Here is a 26,946-nt window from a genome sequence, read left to right on the forward strand (position 1 = left end):
GTTACTTATTCGTCCCCCAGCATTTATTATCATGAGCGTGTGTGTGAGTGGGGGTATGAGAAAGAGAGAAAAAAACATTTGAAGTGAGAAAAAAAAAAAAAAACTTTTTTTGAAGAGAGAAAAAAAATTTGAAGTGAGAAAAAAATTAGGTACAGAGAAAAACATTTAAGGAAGGAACTGAGACACAATTTATTTATTTATTTATTTATTTATTTATTTATTTTTCACCTCGCGGTTCAGAGCTTCCGTACTCTTTCATTATTACAGAATTCACATGAGTAATCAATATTCAATTTGAAACATTCCAATACATGTTTCACAGGAAAAATTCTGTGCATTATTATTTTCATTAAAGTTAAAATATACCAGATGTCTGACGTCATCAACACAAGACTGCGTATTTGTGACGCAATCAGCAGGCGACAGAACTGACAGCCGTTCATTAAACAGGTTTGTGAATAATAATAATTTATCATGATGTATTGAACTGATGTATTTAAGAGTCTTCCCGTTCAATGTTATTGCTGTAAAGAAGTAAAACATTACCGTTTTCAGTGATTGTTTTTTATATAAAAAACGAAAATGAAATCTGTATAAACAACAAGATCTGTGTAACACGTTTATATACAGACACATAAAGCACATGAATGCTGCTCAATATTAAAGTGAACTGTTTTATTCATCGTTTTTATTCTGATGATAATTTCTCTCATTTACAGTATCTAAAATTAACTTATTGATTTCATGTTTGAAAAGTTTGTTAAAAGGAACAGTTCACTCAAACATGATTTATGTCATTTCTATCATCTATCACTAAAGTAAAGACCATTTTTCCTCTCATGAAGTGACTTTTAGAAAGTAAGGAAAAAAATCTATCAAAACATAGTGTTTTGGGCTGTGCAATATGGAAACACCAAGTATCATGAAAGTAGTCCATATTACTCGTGTGATATATTCCAAGTCTTCTAAATAATATAATAATTTTGTGTAAGAAGCAGAATGAAATATAAATAGTTATTGACTGATAATCATCCCGTCCACTGTAGTTGTCAAATCTCATTCTCCATTCTGTGCATCACATCCACAACGCACCATTTTTCAGTCTGAACACAAATTAAATTTCAGAGTTGCACTAAGATTCTTCGAGTGATGACAGAATTTACGTGTTTAATCCTCCTATGGTATTCAAAAATGGCACCTCGCTTTAGTATTTTTGACCGGAAGAATCAGATGTGTAATCCTTTTTTATGATGATGATGATACCATTTCCACTTCCCTGAATCAATTTCCATTTTACCATTACAAATAAGCTAATTTAATTTATTTTATTTTTTTAAATTCAGAACCAACACTTCTATAAGCTGAAACATGAAGAAAATATGAGAATGTGACATAAATTGGAGGCAGATTGCTGCCATCTGGTTAACAAAATATAAATAATATGACTAGAAAACTATGTCACGCCAGTAACAGCTGCTATATTGATGGCTATATTCACCTACAGTGATGGCTTGTTGTAACCTAATGTTATATTTTATCACAAGATATGTATTTGGATATATATTTAGACATTGTCAAACTATTATTTGTCAAAGTTTAGCATTTTAAATTTGATTTGAAGTGTCAGTTTTTGCAGTTTATTTCATTATGCCTGCAATCAAACCTGACCATGTTGTTACAAAGAGAAGACACAAAATAAACATTTTTATACCAATAATTTATTTTAAACATAAAAATGTAATAACTCAAAGTGAATGCATAATAATGTCAAGAAAATGAACATCAAGAAACAGAAATGAACTGCAAAATTCTGAAAATTCAATTAGAGTATAAAACAGAAGAATCAAAGTAAATATTTTGCAATTTCAAACTTTCTAGAGTAAAAATTTATTTGGCAAACGTGTGTGTGTGTGACAGATTACTGTCATCAGCTGGAAAACAACAGATGACTTGTAATGCCAACAATGACCAGAAGAAGGCTGTAGAGCTCCACTTATTGATGCCCTGGTTCTGTGTCTGTGTGTGTGTGTGTGTGTGTGTGTGTGTGTGTGTGTGTTATGCATTGTGAGTGTGTTATCATCTCACCTCTTCATTTCTGAGTGTGTTTAGCATTGTGACAGACCTTTGTTTTTTTTTGTTTTTTTTATTTGTAAAAAAAAATTTTTTATAGTCTCACCAGATCATGTTTGTGAGTGGATGTTTTGCACTGAGGATGTTTTAGAGCGGTGGTTCTCAACCCTGTTCCAGGAGGCCCCCCAACATTACACATTTTGGATATCTCCCTAATCAAACACATCCGATTAAGCTCATCAGCTCATTAGTGGAGACTCCAAGACCTGAATTGGGTGTGTCAGAAAAGGAAGATATACAAAATGTGCAGTGTTGGGGGGGCTCCAGGAACAGGGTTGAGAACTACTGTTTTAGAGTCACCCTGTAATTTCTGTATTGTTGCTGATTTATTGATTGTATTTGACAGATCCAAAAAAAAAAAAAATTGTCCTTCCCATTCATTTTCAATGGTCGGTCAGTTTTTACTGCAAATAGCAAATGTGTTGCTTTTTTTTTTACAACCACTTAGACTTATCAACTCAAGCCCAACTTTTTTTTTTATGTTCAGATGGCAAATGGAGGAAAAGTCACAAAGTCTTGTACTGCTCAGATAAAGGAAACCATTTTTTTAAATGAGGAACATTTCACTCAAAAATGACCGATTACCATAGAAGAGTTAAGCCAAACGTTCCTTTAAGCACTTAGACACATGCATGCATGTTACTGACGTGTTTGTGTATTTGTGTAGATGATGATGTCAAACAGTTGGTCCGGCGGTCACGTGACACCCGTACTCTGCGCTGCAGTCTCACATGGATCAGAGCAGCTGATCGCCACCGGAGCCGAATCAGGCGAACTGACCGTGTGGAATCATGACGGATTGCCGCTGTCCAAACTGCACGTGAGCTCCGACGATGTCACATGTGTGACATTCTCTCCATCAGTGCCCACACTGCTGTACGCTTCTCACGGACAGACTGTTAGTGTGCTGGATGGCAGGAATCTGAAGTCAGCTGTGACAGATGTGCAGGACGCGGGCGAAGATGAGATCAACTGTCTGTCTGTGAACAAGACGGGTGACACGCTCGCTGTGGCCGATGATTCTGGAGCCGTGCGGATTGTCGATCTACAGCTGCAGAAAGTCACCAGGACGCTTCAGAAACACACAAACATCTGCTCATCCGTGATGTTCCGGCCGCACAGACCTCAGAGTTTAGTGTCTGCTGGACTCGACATGCAGGTGAGACTCTAACACCACACAGAAAGATGATCCATGAAGGTTTGTGTGACAAAGGTGGATTTTCTCTTTTGAAGCCATTCTGTAGTGGATTTAATTCAACGTTTTAGGGTCATTGTCCTGCGGCATCACCCAACGTCTACTGATCTTCAGCTAGGAACAGCCACCCTGATATTATCCTGTAGGTTGTCTTGATAAACTCGGGAATTAATTTTTCCCTCGATGATGTCATGTGGTCCAGGCCCAGAAGCAGCCCCAAAACATGATGCTCCCTCCAACATATTTCACCGTTGGGATGATGATTTCATGTTGGTATGCGGTGCCCTTTTTACACCAAACATAGTGTGTTCTTCCCAAACAATTCAACCTTAGTTTCATCAGTCCACAAAAATTTTTCCCAGTAGTGCTGTGGAGTGTCAAGGTGACCTTTGGCAAACTTCAGGTGTGCAGCAATGCTTTTGTTGGAAAGCAGCGGCTTCCTTCATGATGTCCTGCCGTGAACACTATGCCTGTTTAATGTTTTCTGTATAGTAGACTCATGAACAGAGATGTTAACCAGTTCCAATGATTCCTTCAAGTCTTTATCTGTCACTCTAGGGTTATTTTTTACCTCATTGATCATTCTGTGGTGTGCCCTTTGAGTCATCTTGGCTGGACGGCCACTTCTAGTGAGAGTACCTATAGTACTAAATCATCTCCATTTATAGACAGTTTGTCTAACTGTTGACAGATGAATATCTAAGCTCTTCGAGATAAAGCTGAAAAGGTTTACAAAGTTATGCAAAGCAACAATTCTTGATCGTTGGTCTTCTGAGATCTCTTTTTTTTTTTTTTGAGGCATGGTCCACGTCAGCAGATGCTTCTTGTGAAACTTAAAATGTTTGAGTGCTTTTTATAAGTCAAAGTAGTTCTAACCCACACCTCCAATCTCATTTCATTAACTGGATGCCAGGTTTGCCAACTCCTGATTCTAATTAGCTTTTGTTGACGTCATTAGCCTAGGGGTTCACGTACACTATATTGCCAAAAGTATTCGCTCACCCATCCAAATAATTGAATTCAGGTGTTCCAATCACTTCCATGGCCACAGGTGTATAAAATGAAGCACCTAGGCATGCAGACTGCTTCTACAAACATTTGTGAAAGAATGGGCCGCTCTCAAGAGCTCAGTGAATTCCAGCGGAATTCGCCACTGGACTCTAGAGCAGTGGAGACGCGTTCTCTGGAGTGACGAATCACGCTTCTCCATCTGGCAATCTGATGGACGAGTCTGGGTTTGGTGGTTGCCAGGAGAACGGTACTTGTCTGACTGCATTGTGCCAACTGTGAAGTTTGGTGGAGGGGGGATTATGGTGTGGGGTTGTTTTTCAGGAGCTGGGCTTGGCCCCTTAGTTCCAGTGAAAGGAACTCTGAATACTTCAGCATACCAAGAGATTTTGGACAATTCCATGCTCCCAACTTTGTGGGAACAGTTTGGGGATGGCCCCTTCCTGTTCCAACATGACTGCGCACCAGTGCACAAAGCAAGGTCCATAAAGACATGGATGAGTGAGTTTGGTGTGGAAGAACTTGACTGGCCTGCACAGAGTCCTGACCTCAACCCGATAGAGCACCTTTGGGATGAATTAGAGCGAAGACTGCGAGCCAGGCCTTCTCGTCCAACATCAGTGTCTGACCTCACAAATGTGCTTCTGGAAGAATGGTCAAAAATTCCCATAAACACACTCCTAAACCTTGTGGAAAGCCTTCCCAGAAGAGTTGAAGCTGTTATAGCTGCAAAGGGTGGGCCGACATCATATTAAACCCTATGGATTAAGAATGGGATGTCACTTAAGTTCATATGTGTCTAAAGGCAGATGAGGGAATACTTTTGGCAATATAGTGTACCTTTTCCAACCTACACCGTAAATGTTTGAATGATGTATTCAGTATGTACAAGAACAATATAATATTTGTGTGTTATTAGTTAAAACAGATTGTGTTTGTTCATTATTGTAACTTAGATGAGGATCAAATCAGATTTTAAGACAAATTTATGCATAAATACAGCATCTTAAAAGATGAAGGAAAGTGTGATCGCTTATGATACAAGCTCTTCAATGACTTTTGACCTGTTGCTGTGTTCATCTGCAGGTGATTCTATGGAATCTGCCAAAGGTTCGTCCGCTCTGGTCGTTCAGTCTCACAGACACGCTTCAGGACAATGCTCCACCGCAGACCGCAGGACAGATGTTCAACCCACCACTTGCTCACTGTGTCAGCGTCACATCCTGCGGTAACGTGTTTGCGTGCGCGGCTGAGGATGGCTGCGTGCATCTCCTGCGTGTGTCTGGAGACTCGCGGCTGTGGAAACGAGGCGTGTTCAAAGCTCACAGTCAGGGGGCATCGCAGGCACACTTCATCGGCTTCCTGTCGCACCCGTACTGGCTCGCTACAGGCGGGAACGACGGACTCGTGTCTCTATGGGACCTCAGTGAAGATGCCGTGGTAGCCAATGAAAGGACGCACAAGCAACATGTGAGGGCCCATAACAAGAGACATAAAGCACGAGAGAAGACAACATCTCTGAAACAGCAGACGAAGGAAGAGGAAGCTGACGGTGCCTTGTCCAGTTCAGACACATGTGGAAACATCGGACCAAAACTGTGTTTGAGTCACAGAGAGAAGGTGAACTGGATCTGTCCAGCTGTGCTGAAGGGGAAGCCCAGTGTTCTGGTGACCGACCAGAGCTGCAGTCCAACCGTCTACTCGATCGAGAAACTATAAACTCAAAAAGTGTGATCACTGTTCCTTATGGGTCTGGGAAAGTCATGTAAAATGGATTTATATGGATATAGAGCTTAAGTTATTAAAGTCATTTATGAAACTCAATGACATACTCCTGATGAATTTGTCTCGCCAGAAAAGTTATTCATGACAAAGTTCATAGTAAAACTACAGCAACATTTCTAAACGTTTTAACAGTTACTTTTAATAACACAGACAATGATTCATCAGCCACTTTAATTTTAATTTCAATAACAGCATCACTTGTCTGTAGCAAAACAAACAACATGAATGAAATGGGGAAATTGTTGACCTGAGAAAAAGTTAATCATGACATTCAGAATTTAAGTGATAATACTAGGGCAAGGAAATACAAAAAGAAGTGCCAGTATAGTTTGGTTGAATGGACAATATACCGTATCTTGCAATGATAAGGAAGAAAACCAAGAGAAGATGAACAATTGGTTTCATGTGATGAGGCGAATGAATTACATTAAAGTTCCTCAGAGTTTGGCCAGACATTTCTCCAGAGCATCAATATCTGCATCTCCATCTTCAGCTTTGCTTCCTCGAGCGCTGCACTCAATAAACTCCACACGATTGGGCAACTGAGAGAAGTCGAAGTCTTTGCCCTTCTTCCCCAAATACACGGATCCTGTCACGGCCCCGTCCTGAGCGGAGAGCGCAGCGGAGCGTGTCAGACGCAGAGTGTTCCTGTCACAACAAACATCACATAATTAAACACAACGTGCATTACCTTGTCAGTTATCTGGTCTGTTGTCCATTTTTCTTTGTTTATTTTTAGTGTTTTTAATAATGAATAACATTATTATAATTGTGACAGAAATAATAAGTGAATTACTCACAGTTCCTTCTCCAACTGCTGCTGAATTAATTTAGCTGATTTTGCCATTGTGATATCTGCAAGAAAACAAACATGTTCAGTGCAACTGAAATCTCTTTAAAGTAGGGTACACCTAAAGGAAAATGGGATTTTTTTTTCTGGTCACAAAATGTACAGAGATTGAAAAAATACATAGCTTTTCATTGAATATTGATGGAGCAACATAATTTGTGTGAGAATAATTAATAACAAAAGGTTGATTTGATTAAGAAATATAAAAAAGGTTTTTTACCCCACACTTAGGTGTTGTAGTGATATCGTCTAAATACAGGGGCAAAATGAGTCAACTAATGCAATTAATTTTGAGTCGGCGGTGGGGGGAGGTGGTGATAATTTTAGATAATGCTTATTTAATCCTTGTGTTCGTTTTGTGCGAGCACCTTTCGCGTTCCCAGTCAAAAATGACCATCCCACTAAGATTGTTAATAAAGCTCTCATACTGCATATATTATCACAAGATATTGCATTCGATCTTTTATCAGTTTCTTTTTATGTAATTATGTGAAAGGGTGAGGAGCGCCAACAAAGTGTCATGTGGGCAACTTCAAAGTTTTGAGTCGCTCTTAATAAGATGACATCCGGCACCCGCAGGTCAAGAGAAAGTGCCGAAAATTCTGTCAGAACAAGACGAAAAGTTCAAGTCAGTCAGAAAAATAATTAAGAACTGGTGAAGATATGCAAGTACTTTCTATCAAAGTGATATAAGTTGCTTACAAAAAAAAAAAAAAGAAATCGCTCTGTACTGTTGTGTATCATACAGTTTTTTTCATAGTCCAGTCCTTCATAAATAGAAAGACATCAGTTCAGTATGACGTATAATGGTCAGCGTGTCACTCATTTATTCTTAACAGATCTTATCTGTTCTGTGGAAACTATTATTATTGTTTATCTTTTTTATTATTATTATTTATTGTTTGATTTTTTTTAAGCCAAACTCTGTTTATTTTAGAGATAGACACCGATCACATGGTGTGACCTCTGACAAACACATGCATACAAGATCTCAGTGGAAGATAAACTCCCTACTGCCCAATTTATGAGCGCCACATCATGCACAAATATACATTTCTGACTTTAGGTCTGTAATGTCCCATTTGCTGTCTTTGAAGTTAGGTTATCAGGTCATAATCTCTACGAGTTTTCACCCAGTTCTGTTATCACTCTGGGAAAAGCTTTTAATAGCTGGCAGGTAATGGGATAGCTTATGTAAGGAGACCCCCATGTAGAAGGGAAGTGGATGTCTGAACTTTTCCCCCTTAAACCATGCTCTTTTCATTGGCTACAAGCCTTTCAACAGTATATATTCATCCTCTCGCCTGTGTAACCAAAACCAGCGGGGGCTGTTTGAAATTCAATCTTTACAGTATGTAATATGGTTAGTTAGCATTAAACACTTTAAGGAAGTTGACTTGTCCTGTGATGTGACATGCCATACTCCATCTAAAACCATTTCAAACAGCATTGTGCTTTTTGTCTTCTTTTTTTATTTTTTTTATGATTAACATTTTATTAAAATACAGAAGGCAAAACATAAATACAAAGAAGCAACTTTTAACACCCACTAGAACCCCTCCCCATCCCCATCCCCATCCGACCCTCAACAAACTCCCCTGTGGTCATACATGAGCACATACAAAAGAAAACAAAACAACTAATAAAAAAAAAAAACAATAAATAAAAAAAATAATTCACACTCATTAAAAAAAATACCCCTCTCTCTCCACTATTCCACCCCGAGAACCCTCCAAGAACGCCAAGTATCTACCCCATTTCCCAACAAACAAATCCAAATTCCCCAGTCTTCTATATGACCCTTCTTCTAAAGCCACCACCCTCCAACCGACTTCCAACCCCTCAAAATCACCTGTCTGGTGACCATATCACTGTTTAGGACCAAATCTCCAAATATTTATTCCCCACATTGATGACCGCCCCATCTCCCAAAATACAGAGTCTGGGGCAAAACGAAACCCGAGTGCCCAAGACGTCACATACAAAATTCTGAACCCTCAACCAAAACCCTTGGATCTTAACATACCCCCAAAAACATGGGTTGTGTCTCCATCCTCCGATTGGTATCACCAGCAGGTGGGTGTGACTTTAAGACCAAGCCTATCCAATCTAGAGGGGGTCCAATAGAACCCATGTAAAATCTTGAATTGCATAAGGCGAACCCTTGCATCTCTATATACAGACATGACATTTTTTAGAATCCTAGCCCACACTCCCTCCTCCAATACAAAGTTTAAGTCTTTCTCACATAATCTCTTGATAGAAGTTAGAGCTCCGACCCCCAGACTCTGAATTAACAGCGAGTAATACACTGATGCCTCATGACCTTTTCCAAAAGCAGTAAATCACCGCTTCCAGAGTATCTGCCGCTTTAGGGGGGTGCACGCCCATCACAATCCACTCTGTCCAGCAGAAAGGGGACTTATCAATACATAATTTTGGGTTCAGCCATATGCTTGAGGCAACATAAAATAAATGTCCGAATTAAACACTCTGGACACTTTTGTCCATACCGTGAGCAAATGCGAGATAACGGGATGTGACTTAACTTCTCCGATTAGTTTGATAGAAAGGCTTTGCAATGGCAAAATGGGGCAAGAACTTCCTGTTCAATACAAAACCAGGGAGGAGCTCTCTCAGGTGGAAGCGACCATTGAGCCAAATGTCTGAGACTGAATGCATAATAATAAAACTAAATCTTGGGTAGGCCTAGCCCACCTTTGTCAATCGGCCTATGTAACTTATTAAAATGTAATATCGGACACTTTCCATTCCAAACGAAGGATTTTGCTATGCCATCAAATTGCTTGAAATAAGAGAGGGGGATATCTACACGGAGAGACTGTAGCAGATAGTTAAATTTTGGAAAACAATTCATTTTAATGACATTAACCTTTCCAATCATAGATAAATGTAATGAAGCCCACCTGCCCACATCGCTCGAAAACTTTACTAAATTAACTCTTAACTAAATCAGACAAATTTGCTGAGAATAAAATGCCCAAATACTTAATGCCCTGTTTGGGCCACTGGAAGGCGTCCGGCTGGAAAGCCGTTATTGGGCAGTACACTGTCAGAGACAAAGCTTCAGATTTAGATCAATTAACTCTGTATCCTGAGAACTTAGAAAAGGAATTAATAATTCTTTGGTGGCAAGGCATAGATCTAGTAGGGTCAGAGACAAATAATAAAACATCATCTACGTAAAGCAGAAGTTTATGCGCCACACCTCCCGCCACCACCCCTGGAAAATCATCTTCCCTCCTTATCATGGCTAGCTGATGGTTCCAGGACAAAGACAGAACAATAATGGGGAAAGAGGACAACCTTGCCAGGTGTCTCTATCCAGAGTAAAATAATCTGAAATTAATCCATTTGTTTGTACCGCCGCTACAGGGTGTTTATAAAGTAACTTAATCCATCCAATAAAAGTATTCCCGAACCCGTATATTTCCAAAATCTTAAAAAGGTAATCCCATTCTACCATAATAAATGCCTTTTCAGCATCAAGTGAGATGGCAGCGACCGGAGTCTGATCATTCGCCACTGACCACATGATATTGATGAGATGCCTGATGTTATCAGAAGAGTTGCGGCCCTGAATAAACCCCACCTGATCTACGTGTATAAGAGATGTCATAACAATCGATTAGCCAGAATTTTTGACAATATTTTAATGTTTAGCTGGATCAGGGAAATTGGACAATAACTCTTACACTTGCTTGGATCTTTGTCCTTTTTAAGGATCAGACTAATCCGGGCTTGCGTCATGGTTGGCGGAAGCTTTCCATTCTTTAATGATTCTGTATAAACTTCTAACAAAAGTGGAGCTAGTTCTGTAGCATAGGATCTAAAAAATTCAGCAGCAAAGCCGTCAGGCCCCGGAGCCTTGCCTGTAGGCCTTAATTACCTCGCCAAGCTCCTCCAAGTTTATCTCAAAATCAGAAGAATTTTTTTGCTCATTCGTCAGTTTAGGGAGATCTAATGGTTCCACAAAGTTTCTAATATCCTCATCAGTAGATGAAGACGTGTAACTATAGAGATCAAGATGGCGCCGAGTATGGCTGCTGCGTTGCGAGCTCCGACACAACATAGTAGTGTTTTGTTTGTTTTGTTCACAATTCTTATGTTTTTTGTCTTGGATGTTGTCTGCCTTATTGTCTACGACAGACAAACACTTTTGGACATTGGTTCAGCAATTTCACACCGTAAACCGGACTTCACATTCCTCAATGCCGACCCGCTGTTTACAAACACGCAAGCGGAGCCCTTTGTCTGGGCAGCACGGCCGCAGAAACGCAAAAGCTACTCTCCCTTCCAGGATGGCTACAAATCCCTCCCCCGCCCACCATTTGGCAAATCGGACCACTCTTCCATTCTGCTTCTGCCCACTTACAGGCAGAAATTGAAACAGGAAGCACCCACCCTCAGAACGATCCAGTGCTGGTCGTACCAATCAGATTCTACGCTACAAGACTGTTTTGATCACACGGACTGGGAGATGTCCTGGTCCGCCTCTGATGACGACATCGAGCTTTACGCTGATAGCATAATGTGTTTCATCAGAACATGCGTAGAGGACGTGGTTCCGACCAGAACAATACGGATCTATCCGAATCAGAAACCTTGGATTAATAGCGATGTTCGCGCAGATCTCCGCTTTTAATTCCGGGAATGGGAGGAGCATAAACAAACCAGTTATTCCCTCCGAAAAGAACTGCAAAACGCCAGTACAGGAACAAGATTGAAGGACAGTTTAACACCACCAACTCTAGAAGCATGTGGCAGGGAATTAACATCATCATGGACTTTAAAGGGAATAAAAACTCCGCCATGAACACCGCTGCCTCTCTCCCGGATGAGCTAAATACTTTTTATGCTCGTTTCAAAGGAAATAACACCGCCCTCGCGAAGAGAGCTCTCGCGGCTGAAGCTACAGAGGTTAGTTCACTCTCCGTCTCTGTAGCAGATGTAACCCGATCCTTCCGACGGGTGAATATCCGCAAAGCCGCGGGCCCAGACAGCATTCCGGGCCACGTCATCAGAGTGTGCGCGAACCAGCTGGCTGGTGTTTTTACGGACATTTTCAACCTTTCCCTCTCTTTGTCTGTAGTCCCCACATGCTTTAAAACATCCACCATTGTGCCTGTTCCAAAACAATCAAAAATAACTTGCTTAAATGACTGGCGTCCTGTTGCTCTGACCCCCATCATCAGCAAATGCTTTGAGAGACTAATCAGAGATTACATCTGCTCTGTGCTGCCTCTCTCTCTTGACCCGCTGCAGTTTGCTTACCGCAACAACCGCTCCACTGATGATGCCATTGCATCTACAATACACACTGCTCTCTCCCACCTGGAAAAAAAAGAACACTTATGTGAGAATGCTGTTTGTAGACTACAGCTCAGCATTCAACACCATAGTGCCCTCCAAGCTAGATGAGAAACTCTGGGCTCTGGGCTTAAACAGCTCGCTGTGAAGCTGGATCCTGGACTTCCTGTCAAGCAGACGCCAGGTGGTTAGAATAGGCAGCAACATCTCCTCATCACTGACCCTCAACACTGGAGCCCCGCAGGGCTGTGTTCTCAGCCCACTACTGTATTCCTTGTACACACATGACTGTGTGGCAACACATAGCTCCAATGCCATCATTAAATTTGCTGATGACACGACGGTGGTAGGTCTGATCACTGACAATGATGAAACAGCCTACAGGGAGGAGGTGCACACTCTGACACACTGGTGTCAGGAGCACAACCTCTCCCTCAATGTCAGTAAGACAAAGGAGCTTGTGGTGGACTTCAGGAGAAAAGACAGAGAACACAGTCCCATCACCATCAATGGAGCAAGTCGTTGTGAAGAAGGCTCATCAGCGCCTCTTCTTCCTGAGACGGCTGAGGAAGTTTGGAATGAACTGCCACATCCTCACACGGTTCTACACCTGCACTGTAGAGAGCATCCTGACTGGCTGCATCTCCACCTGGTACGGCAATAGCACCACCCACAACCGCAAAGCACTGCAAAGGGTGGTGCGAACTGCCAGACACATCATCGGAGGTGAGCTTCCCTCCCTCTAGGAAATATATACAAGGCGGTGTGTGAAAAAAGCTCGGAGGATCAGAGACTCCAGCCACCCAAGCCATGGGCTGTTCTCACTGCTACCATCAGGTAGGCGGTATCGCAGCATCAGGACCCGCACCAGCCGACTCCATGATAGCTTCTTTCCCCAAGCAATCAGACTTCTGAACTCTTGATCTCCCACGATCAAATACATCAGCACTGCACTTTATTACCCTTACTCTTATCTCTCACACCGGACTGTCATAAATGATATTATATTCTCTCTTAACAACTGACTATCAACCGACAGCCTGAATGTCAATACAGTACAATACTGTACATTCTATATATACTTTTTTATATATATTTTTTTTATTGAATAATGTTTATCTATATAGTGTGTATTGTATACTGTACAGTGTATGTTATTATTTGTATATTGTTGAGTGTAATTATGTGTATATCAGATGTTTAAATTGTGCTGTGTTAATTTGACGTTATTGTAAATTGGTACTGTCTCATCACTGTCATGACTGCTATGTTGATCAGAACTGCACCCAAGAATTTCACACACCATTGCACTTGTGTATATGGCTGTGTGACAATAAAGTGATTTGATTTGATTTGCAGATAGAATTCTTTAAAAGCATTATTAATATCAATGGCTGAGGTAAATATTTCACCACCAGCAGATTTCACTGAGGGAATTGTAGAAAAAGAATCTCTCTGCTTTATTTATCTAGCCAAAAGCTTCCCTGCATTGTCCCGCGACTCAAAATATGACCGTCTTGCCCTGAATAACCAAAACTCCACTTTCCACGACAAAATAGTATTATATCTGTATTTCAGTCGGGTCAATTCTCTGAGGCCATCAGATGACATTTGCACTTTGCCTCTGCACTTTTAATGTTCCCTTCCAATTCCACAAGTTCTCGTGCTTTGGATTTTTTGATGAATGAGGCATACTGTATGATCCGAACCATAATAACCGCCTTAAGTTCCTCCCAAGCCACGCCCACAGAGGATACTGAGGACCAGTTTGTCTCCATATAAACATTGATTTCAGCCTTTAACATTTGTTGGAAATCAGGATTTTGCAAAAGGGACACATTAAAGCACCAACTGTATGATTTATTTTCTCCATATGTGGCAACACCAAGATGCTTCCAGATGAAACGAGGGACTTAGATATCAACAAAAATAAATCTTATGGACTGATGAAAAAAAAATTGATAGTCCCTCCCAGATGGGTTCAAAAGTCTCCAAATATTTGTAAGACCAAGATTTTTAGACATCCTGTGAAGCGTCACTGTTGCTTTAGGGGGCTTACACACTTTTGCTTCACTATGATCAAGGACTGAGTCCATCAATAGATTAAAGTCTCCTCCCAATATTATATCATGAGGGGTGCTAGCAGCTTGCAACATCCCTTCAAGATCTATAAAAAAGCCCCGATCAACAGCATTAGGTGCATAAATATTAGCCAAAATCAACCTTTGCCCCTGAATTTCAGCTAAAACAATAATGACCATTCCTAATTTATCTTTAATCTGTTTGAGACATTTGAATTGTAGATGTTTACTTATCAATGTAATGACTCCCCTGCTCTTACTTGAGCCAGCACTAAAGAAAACACGTCCACCCCATATCTTCCCAAACTTTCAGCTTCCTGCAGGGAAAGATGCATTTCTTGAAGAAACATTATCATATTTCTTACATTTAAGAAAATAAATAACCTTCACATTCCACGTGGAGGGAGACAACCCACTCATATTAACATGACATTTTAACATATGAGAAAACATAGATGGAGTCAAAAATAAAATTATAAAAGACCACATTCCAACATTAGTGCAACAGTCAAACCCTGAACTCCCCCCCCCAAAAAAACAAAGAAAAAAAAAAAAAAAAACAGAGAAAAGACAAATGTGCGCATTAATCCCGCGCGTCCATCCCTCAAATCTCAAACAGTCCATATGCGCCTCTATGAGAGTCCCCACAACAACTTTGCCATTGGATTGCTCAAGTCCGGTGTTTCTATACAAATTTTGAGATAGAACTACATAACAGAAAATAATCTATAAAACAAACTCCAGCCAATAGGCAGAATAAACACAAAGAACATGTAGATTCATTCACAAAACTGTCCCAAAGGTGTGTTCCTCCACAAATCCATTCGGTTTCCTCGGACAGTCAAACAAATGTTCAGTGAGCCGGCTGTTCATGAGTGCAGCAGATAACCTAATCCTTCCAATGTCCTGCAAAAAATGCTCCACAAAACAAACTCCAGCCAATAGGAGGCATAAACACAAGGAACATGCAGATTTATCCACAACTGTCCCGAGGGAGTGTTTTTCCACAAAACAAATTCCAGCCGCTAGGCGGAACCAGCACAAAAAGAAATAAAACAGGTGCCCAGTTTCCTCTGACAGTCAAGTGAAGTGAGTCGGGCTCACTTGGAACGTGAGAAACACATCATGACATCGCTTGTTGGGGACACGTAAATATTTTGCGGCCATCCTTAGTATCTATTCTCAATTTGGCCAGAAACATCAGTGCAAAAGCGACCTTCCATTGATGTAAGAGTTTCTTGCATTCCTTGAATCGATCACGTTTCTCTCGTCGAATTTGCAAAGTCTGGGAACAAGAAAATGCTGTGGTTCTTCCAAGAAAGCCTTCCTTTACTCCTCACCTCGTGTAACACAAGATCTTTATCGGATGATCTCAGAAATTTGGCCAGAATTGATCGGGGCCTGTCTCCCTCAGCGGATCTCAGAGCTCACTCGATTTCCATTTTATGGCCTGTTATGTCGAGCAGACTCAGGAAGAGCTCATCTAGGAATTTTACCATATCTTGGCCTTCCTCATGCTCAGGAATTCCAACAATTTGGACATTGTTTTGGCGATTACGATTCTCAAGGTCTTCCAGCTTTTCCCAAACGCGCTGCAAATCTACTTTGGTCGCTAGTGGATTAGCAGCTAATTCCCTCTCCGATGACTTCAGATAATTGATCCGATTCTTGTAACCGCCTCAGAGAATTTCGTCTCCATGGCAGTGACCAATCGACGTATTACCGCAAGATCCTCCAAGTCCGCCATGACCTTCGCCAGCATTACAGACATGCTCAACAGTTGCTGTTGAATTTCTCCCGCCGCACCGTCCAAACCGAGTCCCTGGTCTGCGGCCCTGTCTGGGGTATCAGCTTGAGTACTTAAATGTCTTTTAATATATCCAGAGCCTGAGGATTTTGAATTCTTTGTCATGTTGACTTCATAGAACAGTTATGTAGCAGGGTATATCGAATCTCACTGGTTTAAGACACAAAAAGAATTAAAAACTAGCAAAGTGCGCAGAGCTCGCCATTCACATGTCCAACCCCCTAATGGGACCACACGACTCTATAATTTTATTTTTATTAACAATACCTGTAGTAACTGTAGTATTTTTTGGCAGAACTATGGTTGTCATGGTACATGTTTGAAGGGGTTACAAAATATGATGCTTTCCAGTTCAAAATGGATGCAACTGTTTTTAATCAATATCAACCTTTTTTTCCCTTTACTTCTACAGTTTGAGAATGCATGTTTGTGTGCATGTTTTAAATGTTTTTTTTTTATTTTTTTTATAAAGAGTCTGTGAAAGAATAATGATTTCTGTAAGACACTTTCTATATCACAATTGTTTTAGTTATAAAAAGGTTTATAGATTAAAAGGATATAGAACATCCAGCATATTGCATGGTTTTGTAAGTGTGGGTCCCAAGTAACCACTGTAGGGCTTTACTGGTTGTTTAGATCAGTGTTACTATCAGAACTAATTAATAATTATTTCTGTAGTTATTAATAAATTAATTAATTGGATCTAACTCATTAAAACCTCATATGGGACTCCAGTAAATGTAGTGTGCTACGTTTAGGAGCAAGTTTGGTTATTAGCAATAATTAATAATTATCAAAGATAATTATTAAAATCAATAGAACATTGATAAAGCTTTTTTTAATCCTTTAAATCAACAATTATCAAAGATAATCGTTAATTGTTAACGTCGATGAAACATTAATTAAAATTAACACTAGCGTATTGATCATTCAAATTCAATCAAAGATAATTATCAATTATCAAAAATCAATATAATATTAATAAGGATTAACATTGACGGGGCACCACCCTGAAATCAGGGACTAATAACCGAATATTAAAACAGTCTCAATATTAGATTGTTTTCTTAGGAAAATTGACATCCGAAGAATATCGATTTTCGGGAAAAAAACAATGAATGAAGGTTTGAATCCGAGCACTGACATCCCGTCAGCATGACACAGGCGTATGCAAAACAAACCAAAACACTTCTCTTTGTAATATAAACAAAGTTTATTTATGCAGTAATATCAATTAATAATTAATACAATACAGTCAATAAACTTCCGACTTACAACTACAAACTAAACAGTGATATGATTAGATATGGAAATAAAATAATCCTGTAACACATAAGGTGTGTGTGTGTGTGTGTCAGTGTGGTTAGTGAGAGAGAGAGAGAGAGAGAGATTAAGTGACAGCCCGAAAGCTGATTTCGCAATAGCTGGAGATAAAGCAGCCGTGTTCATCACTCAGAGACGCGGTTTTACGAGCGGGGCTCGTAAAAGTCCCTTGTTATTTGACTCTTTAATGGATGAACTCAGTTTCTGTCTCACCCGCGATGGCGAAAATGCACAACAATCCAATTTGGTTGGACCACAATACAGCAAAACAAATTCGTGATAATTAATATCGAGTATTAATAATTAGCGGACATGGCGGTCCGTAAACTGTACAAGCAAAAACCTTGAAACACAAGAATAACACACTATAATATTCTATCTCTGCCCAGACGTAAACCTCTTACTTGAATCGCATGAGGACACAGGTAGAATGTGTTTTCCTCCGTCCTTTAACTTTGACACTGGTTCCTTGAGGCTCGGGTGATGACGGGAGGCCGTTTCCTCACTCTGTTGGCGGGCGGTACAGCTGTTGATTGTCAGCGGGCAGTACGGCTGTTGATTCTCGGCGGGCTGGCAGCTCATCCTGGGGGATCCCAAGGCGTTTTCAGGCCAGCCGAGAGATTTAATCCCTCCAGCGTGTTCTGGGTCTTCCCCGGCCCTCCTCCCAGTTAGACATGCCCAAAACACCACCGCATGAAGGCACCTATTCAGATGCCAGACCCACCTCAACTGGCTCCTTTCAACACAGATGAGCAGCAGTCCTACGCCGAGCTCCTCTTGGATGTCAGCGCTTCACACCCAATCTCTTATGGTGAGCCCTGACACCTTACGAAGAAAGCTCATTTCGGCCGCTTGTATTCGCAAAAATATTATTTCAGTCACTACCCAAAGCTCATGACCATAGCTCAGGATTGGAACGTACACCGACTGGTAAATTGAGAGCTTTGTCTTCAGGCTGAGCTCCTTCTTCACCACCACAGTCCGGTACAGCGACTGCAATACTGCAGACACTGCACCGATCCGCCTGTCGATCTCATGCTCCAACTTTCCCTCACTTGTGAACAAGATCCCAAGATACTTAAACTCCTCTACTTGGGGAAGCAGTTCACTCCCTACCTGGAAAAACCAGCTTCAAAAACACTCCAATCAGTGCAGTCAAAACAGACTTGTAGTTCCAGCTCTGCTTCATTGGTCCATCTTTTTACAGAAGTCCATCTTGTGGGCAGAACTGAAAAAGTGTGTGTGAGCAAGGAGGCCTACAAACCTGACTCAGTTACACCAGTTCTGTCTGGAGGAATGGGACAAAATTCCAGCAACTTATTGTGAGAAGCTTGTGGAAGGATACCCAAAACATTTGACCCAAGTTAAACAATTTAAAGGCAATGCTACCAAATACTAACAAAGTGTATGTAAACTTCTGACCCACTGGGAATGTGATGAAAGAAATAAAAGCTGAAATAAATCATTCTGTCTACTATTATTCTGACATTTCACATTCTTAAAATAAAGTAGTGATCCTAACTGACCTAAGACAGGGAATGTTTTCTACGATTAAATGTCAGGAATTGTGAAAAACTGAGTGCCAAAACAGTCATAAAAGTTACAGTATTATTTAACAGCACATCGAGCATTTTGGATCAAGGAGAATGTGATTCATCGTGACATTTGACCCCTGCAATGCCCCTAAAACTCACAGCTACATCAGAAACCGTGACGTGACATGTCCGTCTGATTTTGTCATTGGTGCATGAATATTTATTTCACAGCAGGATGAGTGTGTATTAAATTAAATAATGACCTTGTTTGTTGCAGGCGATCAGAAGTGTGGGATTATTTTTGGCCAGAAGAGCATCTGTGAGGATGAAATACAGGAACTCGGCCACATCTCTGACGTCCTTCTGAAAGATGCTGCTGTCCACCACAAACACAACAGCACTGACACAACACACAAACACAAACAATCAGTCACATGTACACAACAGCACTGACACAACACACAAACACACACAATCAGTCACATGTACACAACAGCACTGACACAACACACAAACACACACAATCAGTCACATGTACACAACAGCACTGACACAACACACAAACACACACAATCAGTCACATGTACACAACAGCACTGACACAACACACAAACACACACAATCAGTCACATGTACACAACAGCACTGACACAACACACAAACACACACAATCAGTCACATGTACACAACAGCACTGACACAACACACACAATCAGTCACATGTACACAACAGCACTGACACAACACACACAATCAGTCACATGTACACAACAGCACTGACACAACACACACAATCAGTCACATGTACACAACAGCACTGACACAACACACACAATCAGTCACATGTACACAACAGCACTGACACAACACACACAATCAGTCACATGTACACAACAGCACTGACACAACACACAAACACACACAATCAGTCACATGTACACAACAGCACTGACACAACACACACACAATCAGTCACATGTACACAACAGCACTGACACAACACACACAATCAGTCACATGTACACAACAGCACTGACACAACACACACAATCAGTCACATGTACACAACAGCACTGACACAACACACACACATCAGTCACATGTACACAACAGCACTGACACAACACACACAATCAGTCACATGTACACAACAGCACTGACACAACACACACAATCAGTCACATGTACACAACAGCACTGACACAACACACACAATCAGTCACATGTACACAACAGCACTGACACAACACACACAATCAGTCACATGTACACAACAGCACTGACACAACACACAAACACACACAATCAGTCACATGTACACAACAGCACTGACACAACACACAAACACACACAATCAGTCACATGTACACAACAGCACTGACACAACACACAAACACACACAATCAGTCACATGTACACAACAGCACTGACACAACACACAAACACACACAATCAGTCACATGTACACAACAGCACTGACACAACACACAAACACACACAATCAGTCACATGTACACAACAGCACTGACACAACACACAAACACACACAATCAGTCACATGTACACAACAGCACTGACACAACACACAAACACACACAATCAGTCACATGTACACAACAGCACTGACACAACACACAAACACACAATCAGTCACATGTACACAACAGCACTGACACACACAATCAGTCACATGTACACAACAGCACTGACACAACACACAAACACACACAATCAGTCACATGTACACAACAGCACTGACACACACAATCAGTCACATGTACACAACAGCACTGACACAACACACAAACACACACAATCAGTCACATGTACACAACAGCACTGACACAACACACAAACACACACAGTCACATGTACACAACAGCAGTGACAACACACAAACACAATCAGTCACATGTACACAACAGCACTGACACAACACACACAATCAGTCACATGTACACAACAGCACTGAAACAACACACAAACACACACAATCAGTTACATGTACACAACAGCACTGACACACACAATCAGTCACATGTACACAACAGCACTGACACAACACACAAACACACACAATCAGTCACATGTACACAACAGCACTGACAACACACACACAGTCACATGTACACAACAGCACTGACACAACACAATCAGTCACATGAACACAACAGCACTGACACAACACACACACACAATCAGTCGCATGTACACAACAGCACTGACACAACACACAAACACAATCAGTCACATGTACACAACAGCACTGACAACACACAAACACACTAAATCAGTCACATGTACACAACAGCACTGACACACAAACACACACAGTCAGTTGCATGTACACAACAGCACTGACAACACACAAACACAATCAGTCGCATGTACACAACAGCACTGACACACAACACACACAATCAGTGCTGTTGTGTACGTGTGACTGATTGTGTGTGTTGTGTGTCAGTGCTGTTGTGTACATGCGACTGACACAACACACACAGTCAGTCACATGTAAACAACAGCAGACACACATACACCCAAAATCAGTCATATGTACACAACAGCACTGACACACAACACACACAATCAGTCACATGTACACAACAGCACTGACACACAACACACACAATCAGTCACATGTACACAACAGCACTGACACAACACACAATCAGTCACATGTACACAACAGCACTGACACAACACACAAACACAATCAGTCACATGTACACAACAGCACTGACACAACACACAAACACAATCAGTCACATGAACACAACAGCACTGACACACAACACACAAACACAATCAGTCACATGTACACAACAGCACTGACAACACACACAGTCAGTCACATGTACACAACAGCACTGACACACAATCAGTCGCATGTACACAACAGCACTGACACACAATCAGTCGCATGTACACAACAGCACTGACACACAACACACACAATCAGTCACATGTACACAACAGCACTGACACACAACACACAATCAGTCACATGTACACAACAGCACTGACACAACACACAAACACAATCAGTCACATGTACACAACAGCACACAAACAGTCACATGTACACAACAGCACTGACACACAATCAGTCGCATGTACACAGCAGCACTGACACACACATACACACACAGTCGCATGTACACAACAGCAGTGACAACACACAAACACACACAATCAGTTGCATGTACACAACAGCACTGACACAAACACACACAATCAGTCACATGTACACAACAGCACCGACACAACACACACAATCAGTCACATCTACACAACAGCACTGACACACAAACATACACAATCAGTCACATGTACACAACAGCACTGACAACACACACAGTCACATGTACACAACAGCACCGACACAACACACACAATCAGTCACATGTACACAACAGCACTGACACAACACACACACAGTCACATGTACACAACAGCACTGACACACAACACACACAAACAGTCGCATGTACACAACAGCACTGACAACACACACAGTCACATGTACACAACAGCACCGACACAACACACACAATCAGTCAGTTGTGTCAGTGCTGTTGTGTACATGTGACTGATTGTGTGTTGTGTGTCAGTGCTGTTGTGTACATGTGACTGATTGTGTGTGTTGTGTGTCAGTGCTGTTGTGTACATGTGACTGTTTGTGTGCTGTTGTGTACATGTGACTGACTGTGTGTGTTGTCAGTGCTGTTGTGTACATGTGACTGATTGTGTTTGTGTGTTGTGTCAGTGCTGTTGTGTTCATGTGACTGATTGTGTTTGTGTGTTGTGTCAGTGCTGTTGTGTACATGTGACTGATTGTGTTTGTGTGTTGTGTCAGTGCTGTTGTGTACATGTGACTGATTGTGTTTGTGTGTTGTGTCAGTGCTGTTGTGTACATGTGACTGATTGTGTGTGTTGTGTGTCAGTGCTGTTGTGTACATGTGACTGATTGTGTGTGTTGTGTGTCAGTGCTGTTGTGTACATATGACTGATTTTGGGTGTATGTGTGTCTGCTGTTGTTTACATGTGACTGACTGTGTGTTGTGTCAGTCCACAACAGCACTGACACACAACACACACAAACAGTCGCATGTACACAACAGCACTGACACACAACACACAAACCCAATCAGTCGCATGTACACAACAGCACTGACACACAATCAGTCGCATGTACACAACAGCACTGACACACAATCAGTCGCATGTACACAACAGCACTGACACACAAACACACACAATCAGTCGCATGTACACAACAGCACCGACACACAACACCACAATCAGTCACATGTACACAACAGCACTGACACACAACACACAGTCACATGTGCACAACAGCAATGAGACACAATTAGTCACATGTGCACAACAGCAATGAGACACAATTAGTCACATGTGCACAACAGCAATGAGACACAACACACACAGTCAGTCACACGTACACAACAGCACTGACACACAACACCACAATCAGTCACATGTACACAACAGCACTGACACACAACACACAATCAGTCACATGTACACAACAGCACTGACACACAACACACAATCAGTCACATGTACACAACAGCACTGACACACAACACACAATCAGTCACATGTACACAACAGCACTGACACACAATCAGTCGCATGTACACAGCAGCACTGACACACACACACACACAGTCGCATGTACACAACAGCAGTGACAACACACAAACACACACAATCAGTTGCATGTACACAACAGCACTGACACAAACACACACAATCAGTCACATGTACACAACAGCACCGACACAACACACACAATCAGTCACATGTACACAACAGCACTGACACACAACACACACAAACAGTCGCATGTACACAACAGCACTGACACACAACACACAAACCCAATCAGTCGCATGTACACAACAACACTGACACACAAACACACACAATCAGTCGCATGTACACAACAGCACTGACACACAATCAGTCGCATGTACACAACAGCACTGACACACAACACACACAATTAGTCACATGTACACAACAGCACCGACACACAACACCACAGTCACATGTACACAACAGCACTGACACACAACACCACAGTCACATGTACACAACAGCACTGACACACAACACACAGTCACATGTGCACAACAGCAATGAGACACAGTCAGTCACACGTACACAACACACACAGTCAGTCACACGTACACAACAGCACTGACACACAACACACACAGTCAGTCACACGTACACAACAGCACTGACACACAACACACAATCAGTCACACGTACACAACAGCACTGACACACAACACACACAATCAGTTACATGTACACAACAGCATTGTCACAAAACACACAATCAGTCACACGTACACAACAGCACTGACACACAACACACACAAACAGTCACATGTACACAACAGCAGACACACACATACACCCAAAATCAGTCACATGTACACAACAGCAGTGACAAACACACACAATCAGTCGCATGTACACAACAGCACTGTCACACAACACACAATCAGTCGCATGTACACAACAGCACAGACACACGCACACAATCAGTCACATGTACACAACAGCACTGACACAACGCACACAATTAGTCACATGTACACAACAGCACCGACACAACGCACACACAGTCAGATGTACACTACAGCACTAACACACCACACACATCATTCACTTGTACACAACACACACACAATCATTCACTTGTACACAACACACACACAATCATTCACTTGTACACAACACACACACAATCATTCACTTGTACACAACACACACACAATCATTCACTTGTACACAACACACACAATCATTCACTTGTACACAACACACACAATCATTCACTTGTACACAACACAATCAGTCACATGTACACAACACACAATCAGTCACATGTACACTACAGCACTAACACACACACAATCATTCACTTGTACACAACACACACACAATCATTCACTTGTACACAACACACACAATCATTCACTTGTACACAACACACACAATCATTCACTTGTACACAACACACACAATCATTCACTTGTACACAACACACACAGTCACATGTACACAACACAATCAGTCACATGTACACAACACACAATCAGTAACATGTACACAACACACAAACACACACAATCAGTTACATGTACACAACAGCACTGTTACACAACACACACAATCAGTCGCATGTACACAACAGCACTGTCACACAACACACACAATCAGTCGCATGTACACAACAGCACTGACACAACACACACAATTAGTCACATGTACACAACAGCACTGACAAAACACACAATTAGTCACATGTACACAACAGCACCGACACAACACACACACAGTCAGATGTACACAACAGCACCGACACAACACGCACACAGTCAGATGTACACAACAGCAGACACACACGCACACAGTCAGTCACATGTACACAACAGCACCGACACACCACACACACAGTCAGATGTACACTACAGCACTAACACACACACAATCATTCACTTGTACACAACACACATAATCATTCACTTGTACACAACACACACAATCATTCACTTGTACACAACACACAAACACACACAATCAGTCACATGTACACTACAGCACTAACACACACACAATCATTCACTTGTACACAACACACACAATCATTCACTTGTACACAACACACACAATCATTCACTTGTACACAACACACAAACACACACAATCAGTCACATGTACACTACAGCACTAACACACACACAATCATTCACTTGTACACAACACACACACAATCATTCACTTGTACACAACACACAAACACACACAATCAGTCACATGTACACTACAGCACTAACACACACACAATCATTCACTTGTACACAACACACAAACACACACAATCAGTCACATGTACACTACAGCACTAACACACACACAATCATTCACTTGTACACAACACACACAATCATTCACTTGTACACAATACACACAATCATTCACTTATACACAACACACAAACACACCCAATCAGTCACATGTACATTTCAGTTCATTGTCACTCGTTCATCACTCACCGTGTCACAGTCTTGTATTTCTCCACAATCTGAACTCTTAAACTTTCATGACCGGGAACATCAATAAGAGTCCAGCTGCTGCCCTGCACAAACACACCACCATCACTTTATAAACAGTCTGATGACGTCATCGCGTACAGTTATAACAGATGTTATTAAATGACTCACTCTGTCATTCTTGCTTTTGTATGTTGCGCTGCTGTCTGTGATGGACGTCTGTGTTCTTACAAACTTCCCTAATAATAACTGAAGAGACACAGCGAATCATTAATAATTCAAGACATGTTTGATGATGTTTGATGATGTTTTTAATTAAACTGACTCGAGTGAAGAGCAGAGTTTTCCCGGAGTCACAGAGTCCCAACAACAGCACGACATTCCTCGCTTTACTGGAGCCCCACAGATGACCAAACAACACTGAACACACAACATACATCATAAATATATAATGAATGTTTCCTGACATGTGTGTTCATCGCGACTACATGACTATAAAGCTGCTGTTTCTTCTTACCGATAGTGAGTATCACAACCGCTAAAGCCACTAATATCCCGATGAGAAAAACAGCCTCTTGATTCTGTATTTCTTTAATGAAACTCTCCACAAACGGCTCTGAGGAGAAATCCTCCAGATCTAAATGAACCTTCTCCTCCATGTTTCCCCAGAAGTGAACTCAGATGATTGACGGCGGAAGCGGATGACACGTGTACTTCAGCGGACAGAGGAATCTTCTTCTTTCTTCTTCTTCTTCTTCTTCTTCTTCTTTGACGTTTAATGGCGGTTGGCAAACCAGCTTTTGG

The 26,946-nt window shown here is 41.4% G+C and overlaps 3 protein-coding genes across 3 annotated transcripts; 2 read left to right on the forward strand and 1 right to left on the reverse strand.

The window, feature by feature from the left end:
- Positions 1 to 317: 317 nt before the first annotated feature.
- On the forward strand, positions 318 to 6,157 carry wdr53 (WD repeat domain 53). The gene is made up of 3 exons (XM_051665209.1): positions 318 to 450; positions 2,798 to 3,289; positions 5,420 to 6,157. The coding sequence occupies exons 2-3, from the start codon at positions 2,798 to 2,800 to the stop codon at positions 6,050 to 6,052; spliced, it is 1,125 nt and encodes a 374-aa protein (XP_051521169.1). The 5' UTR covers positions 318 to 450; the 3' UTR covers positions 6,053 to 6,157.
- A 114-nt stretch (positions 6,158 to 6,271) lies between these two features.
- On the reverse strand, positions 6,272 to 26,914 carry srprb (SRP receptor subunit beta). Its single transcript, XM_051665231.1, has 7 exons — positions 26,660 to 26,914; positions 26,468 to 26,562; positions 26,314 to 26,391; positions 26,146 to 26,228; positions 19,309 to 19,445; positions 6,919 to 6,973; positions 6,272 to 6,766 (listed from the first exon to the last, which is right to left on the reverse strand). The coding sequence occupies exons 1-7, from the start codon at positions 26,799 to 26,801 to the stop codon at positions 6,556 to 6,558; spliced, it is 801 nt and encodes a 266-aa protein (XP_051521191.1). The 5' UTR covers positions 26,802 to 26,914; the 3' UTR covers positions 6,272 to 6,555.
- Positions 23,196 to 26,139, forward strand: LOC127421953 (filaggrin-2-like). The gene is made up of 2 exons (XM_051665208.1): positions 23,196 to 25,751; positions 26,000 to 26,139. The coding sequence occupies exon 1, from the start codon at positions 24,515 to 24,517 to the stop codon at positions 25,694 to 25,696; it is 1,182 nt and encodes a 393-aa protein (XP_051521168.1). The 5' UTR covers positions 23,196 to 24,514; the 3' UTR covers positions 25,697 to 25,751; positions 26,000 to 26,139.
- Positions 26,915 to 26,946: the final 32 nt, after the last annotated feature.

The sequence above is a fragment of the Myxocyprinus asiaticus genome, chromosome 31, assembly GCF_019703515.2.
Source record: "Myxocyprinus asiaticus isolate MX2 ecotype Aquarium Trade chromosome 31, UBuf_Myxa_2, whole genome shotgun sequence".
Taxonomy (NCBI): Eukaryota; Metazoa; Chordata; class Actinopteri; order Cypriniformes; family Catostomidae; genus Myxocyprinus; species Myxocyprinus asiaticus.

Bases quoted from the DNA above. Each gene is read 5' to 3' on its own strand.
- wdr53 (XM_051665209.1), top strand. From the start codon at position 2,798: ATGATGATGTCAAACAGTTGGTCCGGCGGTCACGTGACACCCGTACTC. The intron at 3,290-5,419 runs GTGAGACTCTAA...GTTCATCTGCAG, and splicing joins CTGCTGGACTCGACATGCAG to GTGATTCTATGGAATCTGCC.
- LOC127421953 (XM_051665208.1), top strand. From the start codon at position 24,515: ATGTACACAACAGCAGTGACAAACACACACAATCAGTCGCATGTACAC.
- srprb (XM_051665231.1), bottom strand. From the start codon at position 26,801: ATGGAGGAGAAGGTTCATTTAGATCTGGAGGATTTCTCCTCAGAGCCG. The intron at 26,563-26,659 runs GTAAGAAGAAAC...TTGTGTGTTCAG, and splicing joins GGTTGTGATACTCACTATCG to TGTTGTTTGGTCATCTGTGG. The intron at 19,446-26,145 runs GTGAGTGATGAA...GTGTTGTGTCAG, and splicing joins AAATACAAGACTGTGACACG to TGCTGTTGTGTTTGTGGTGG.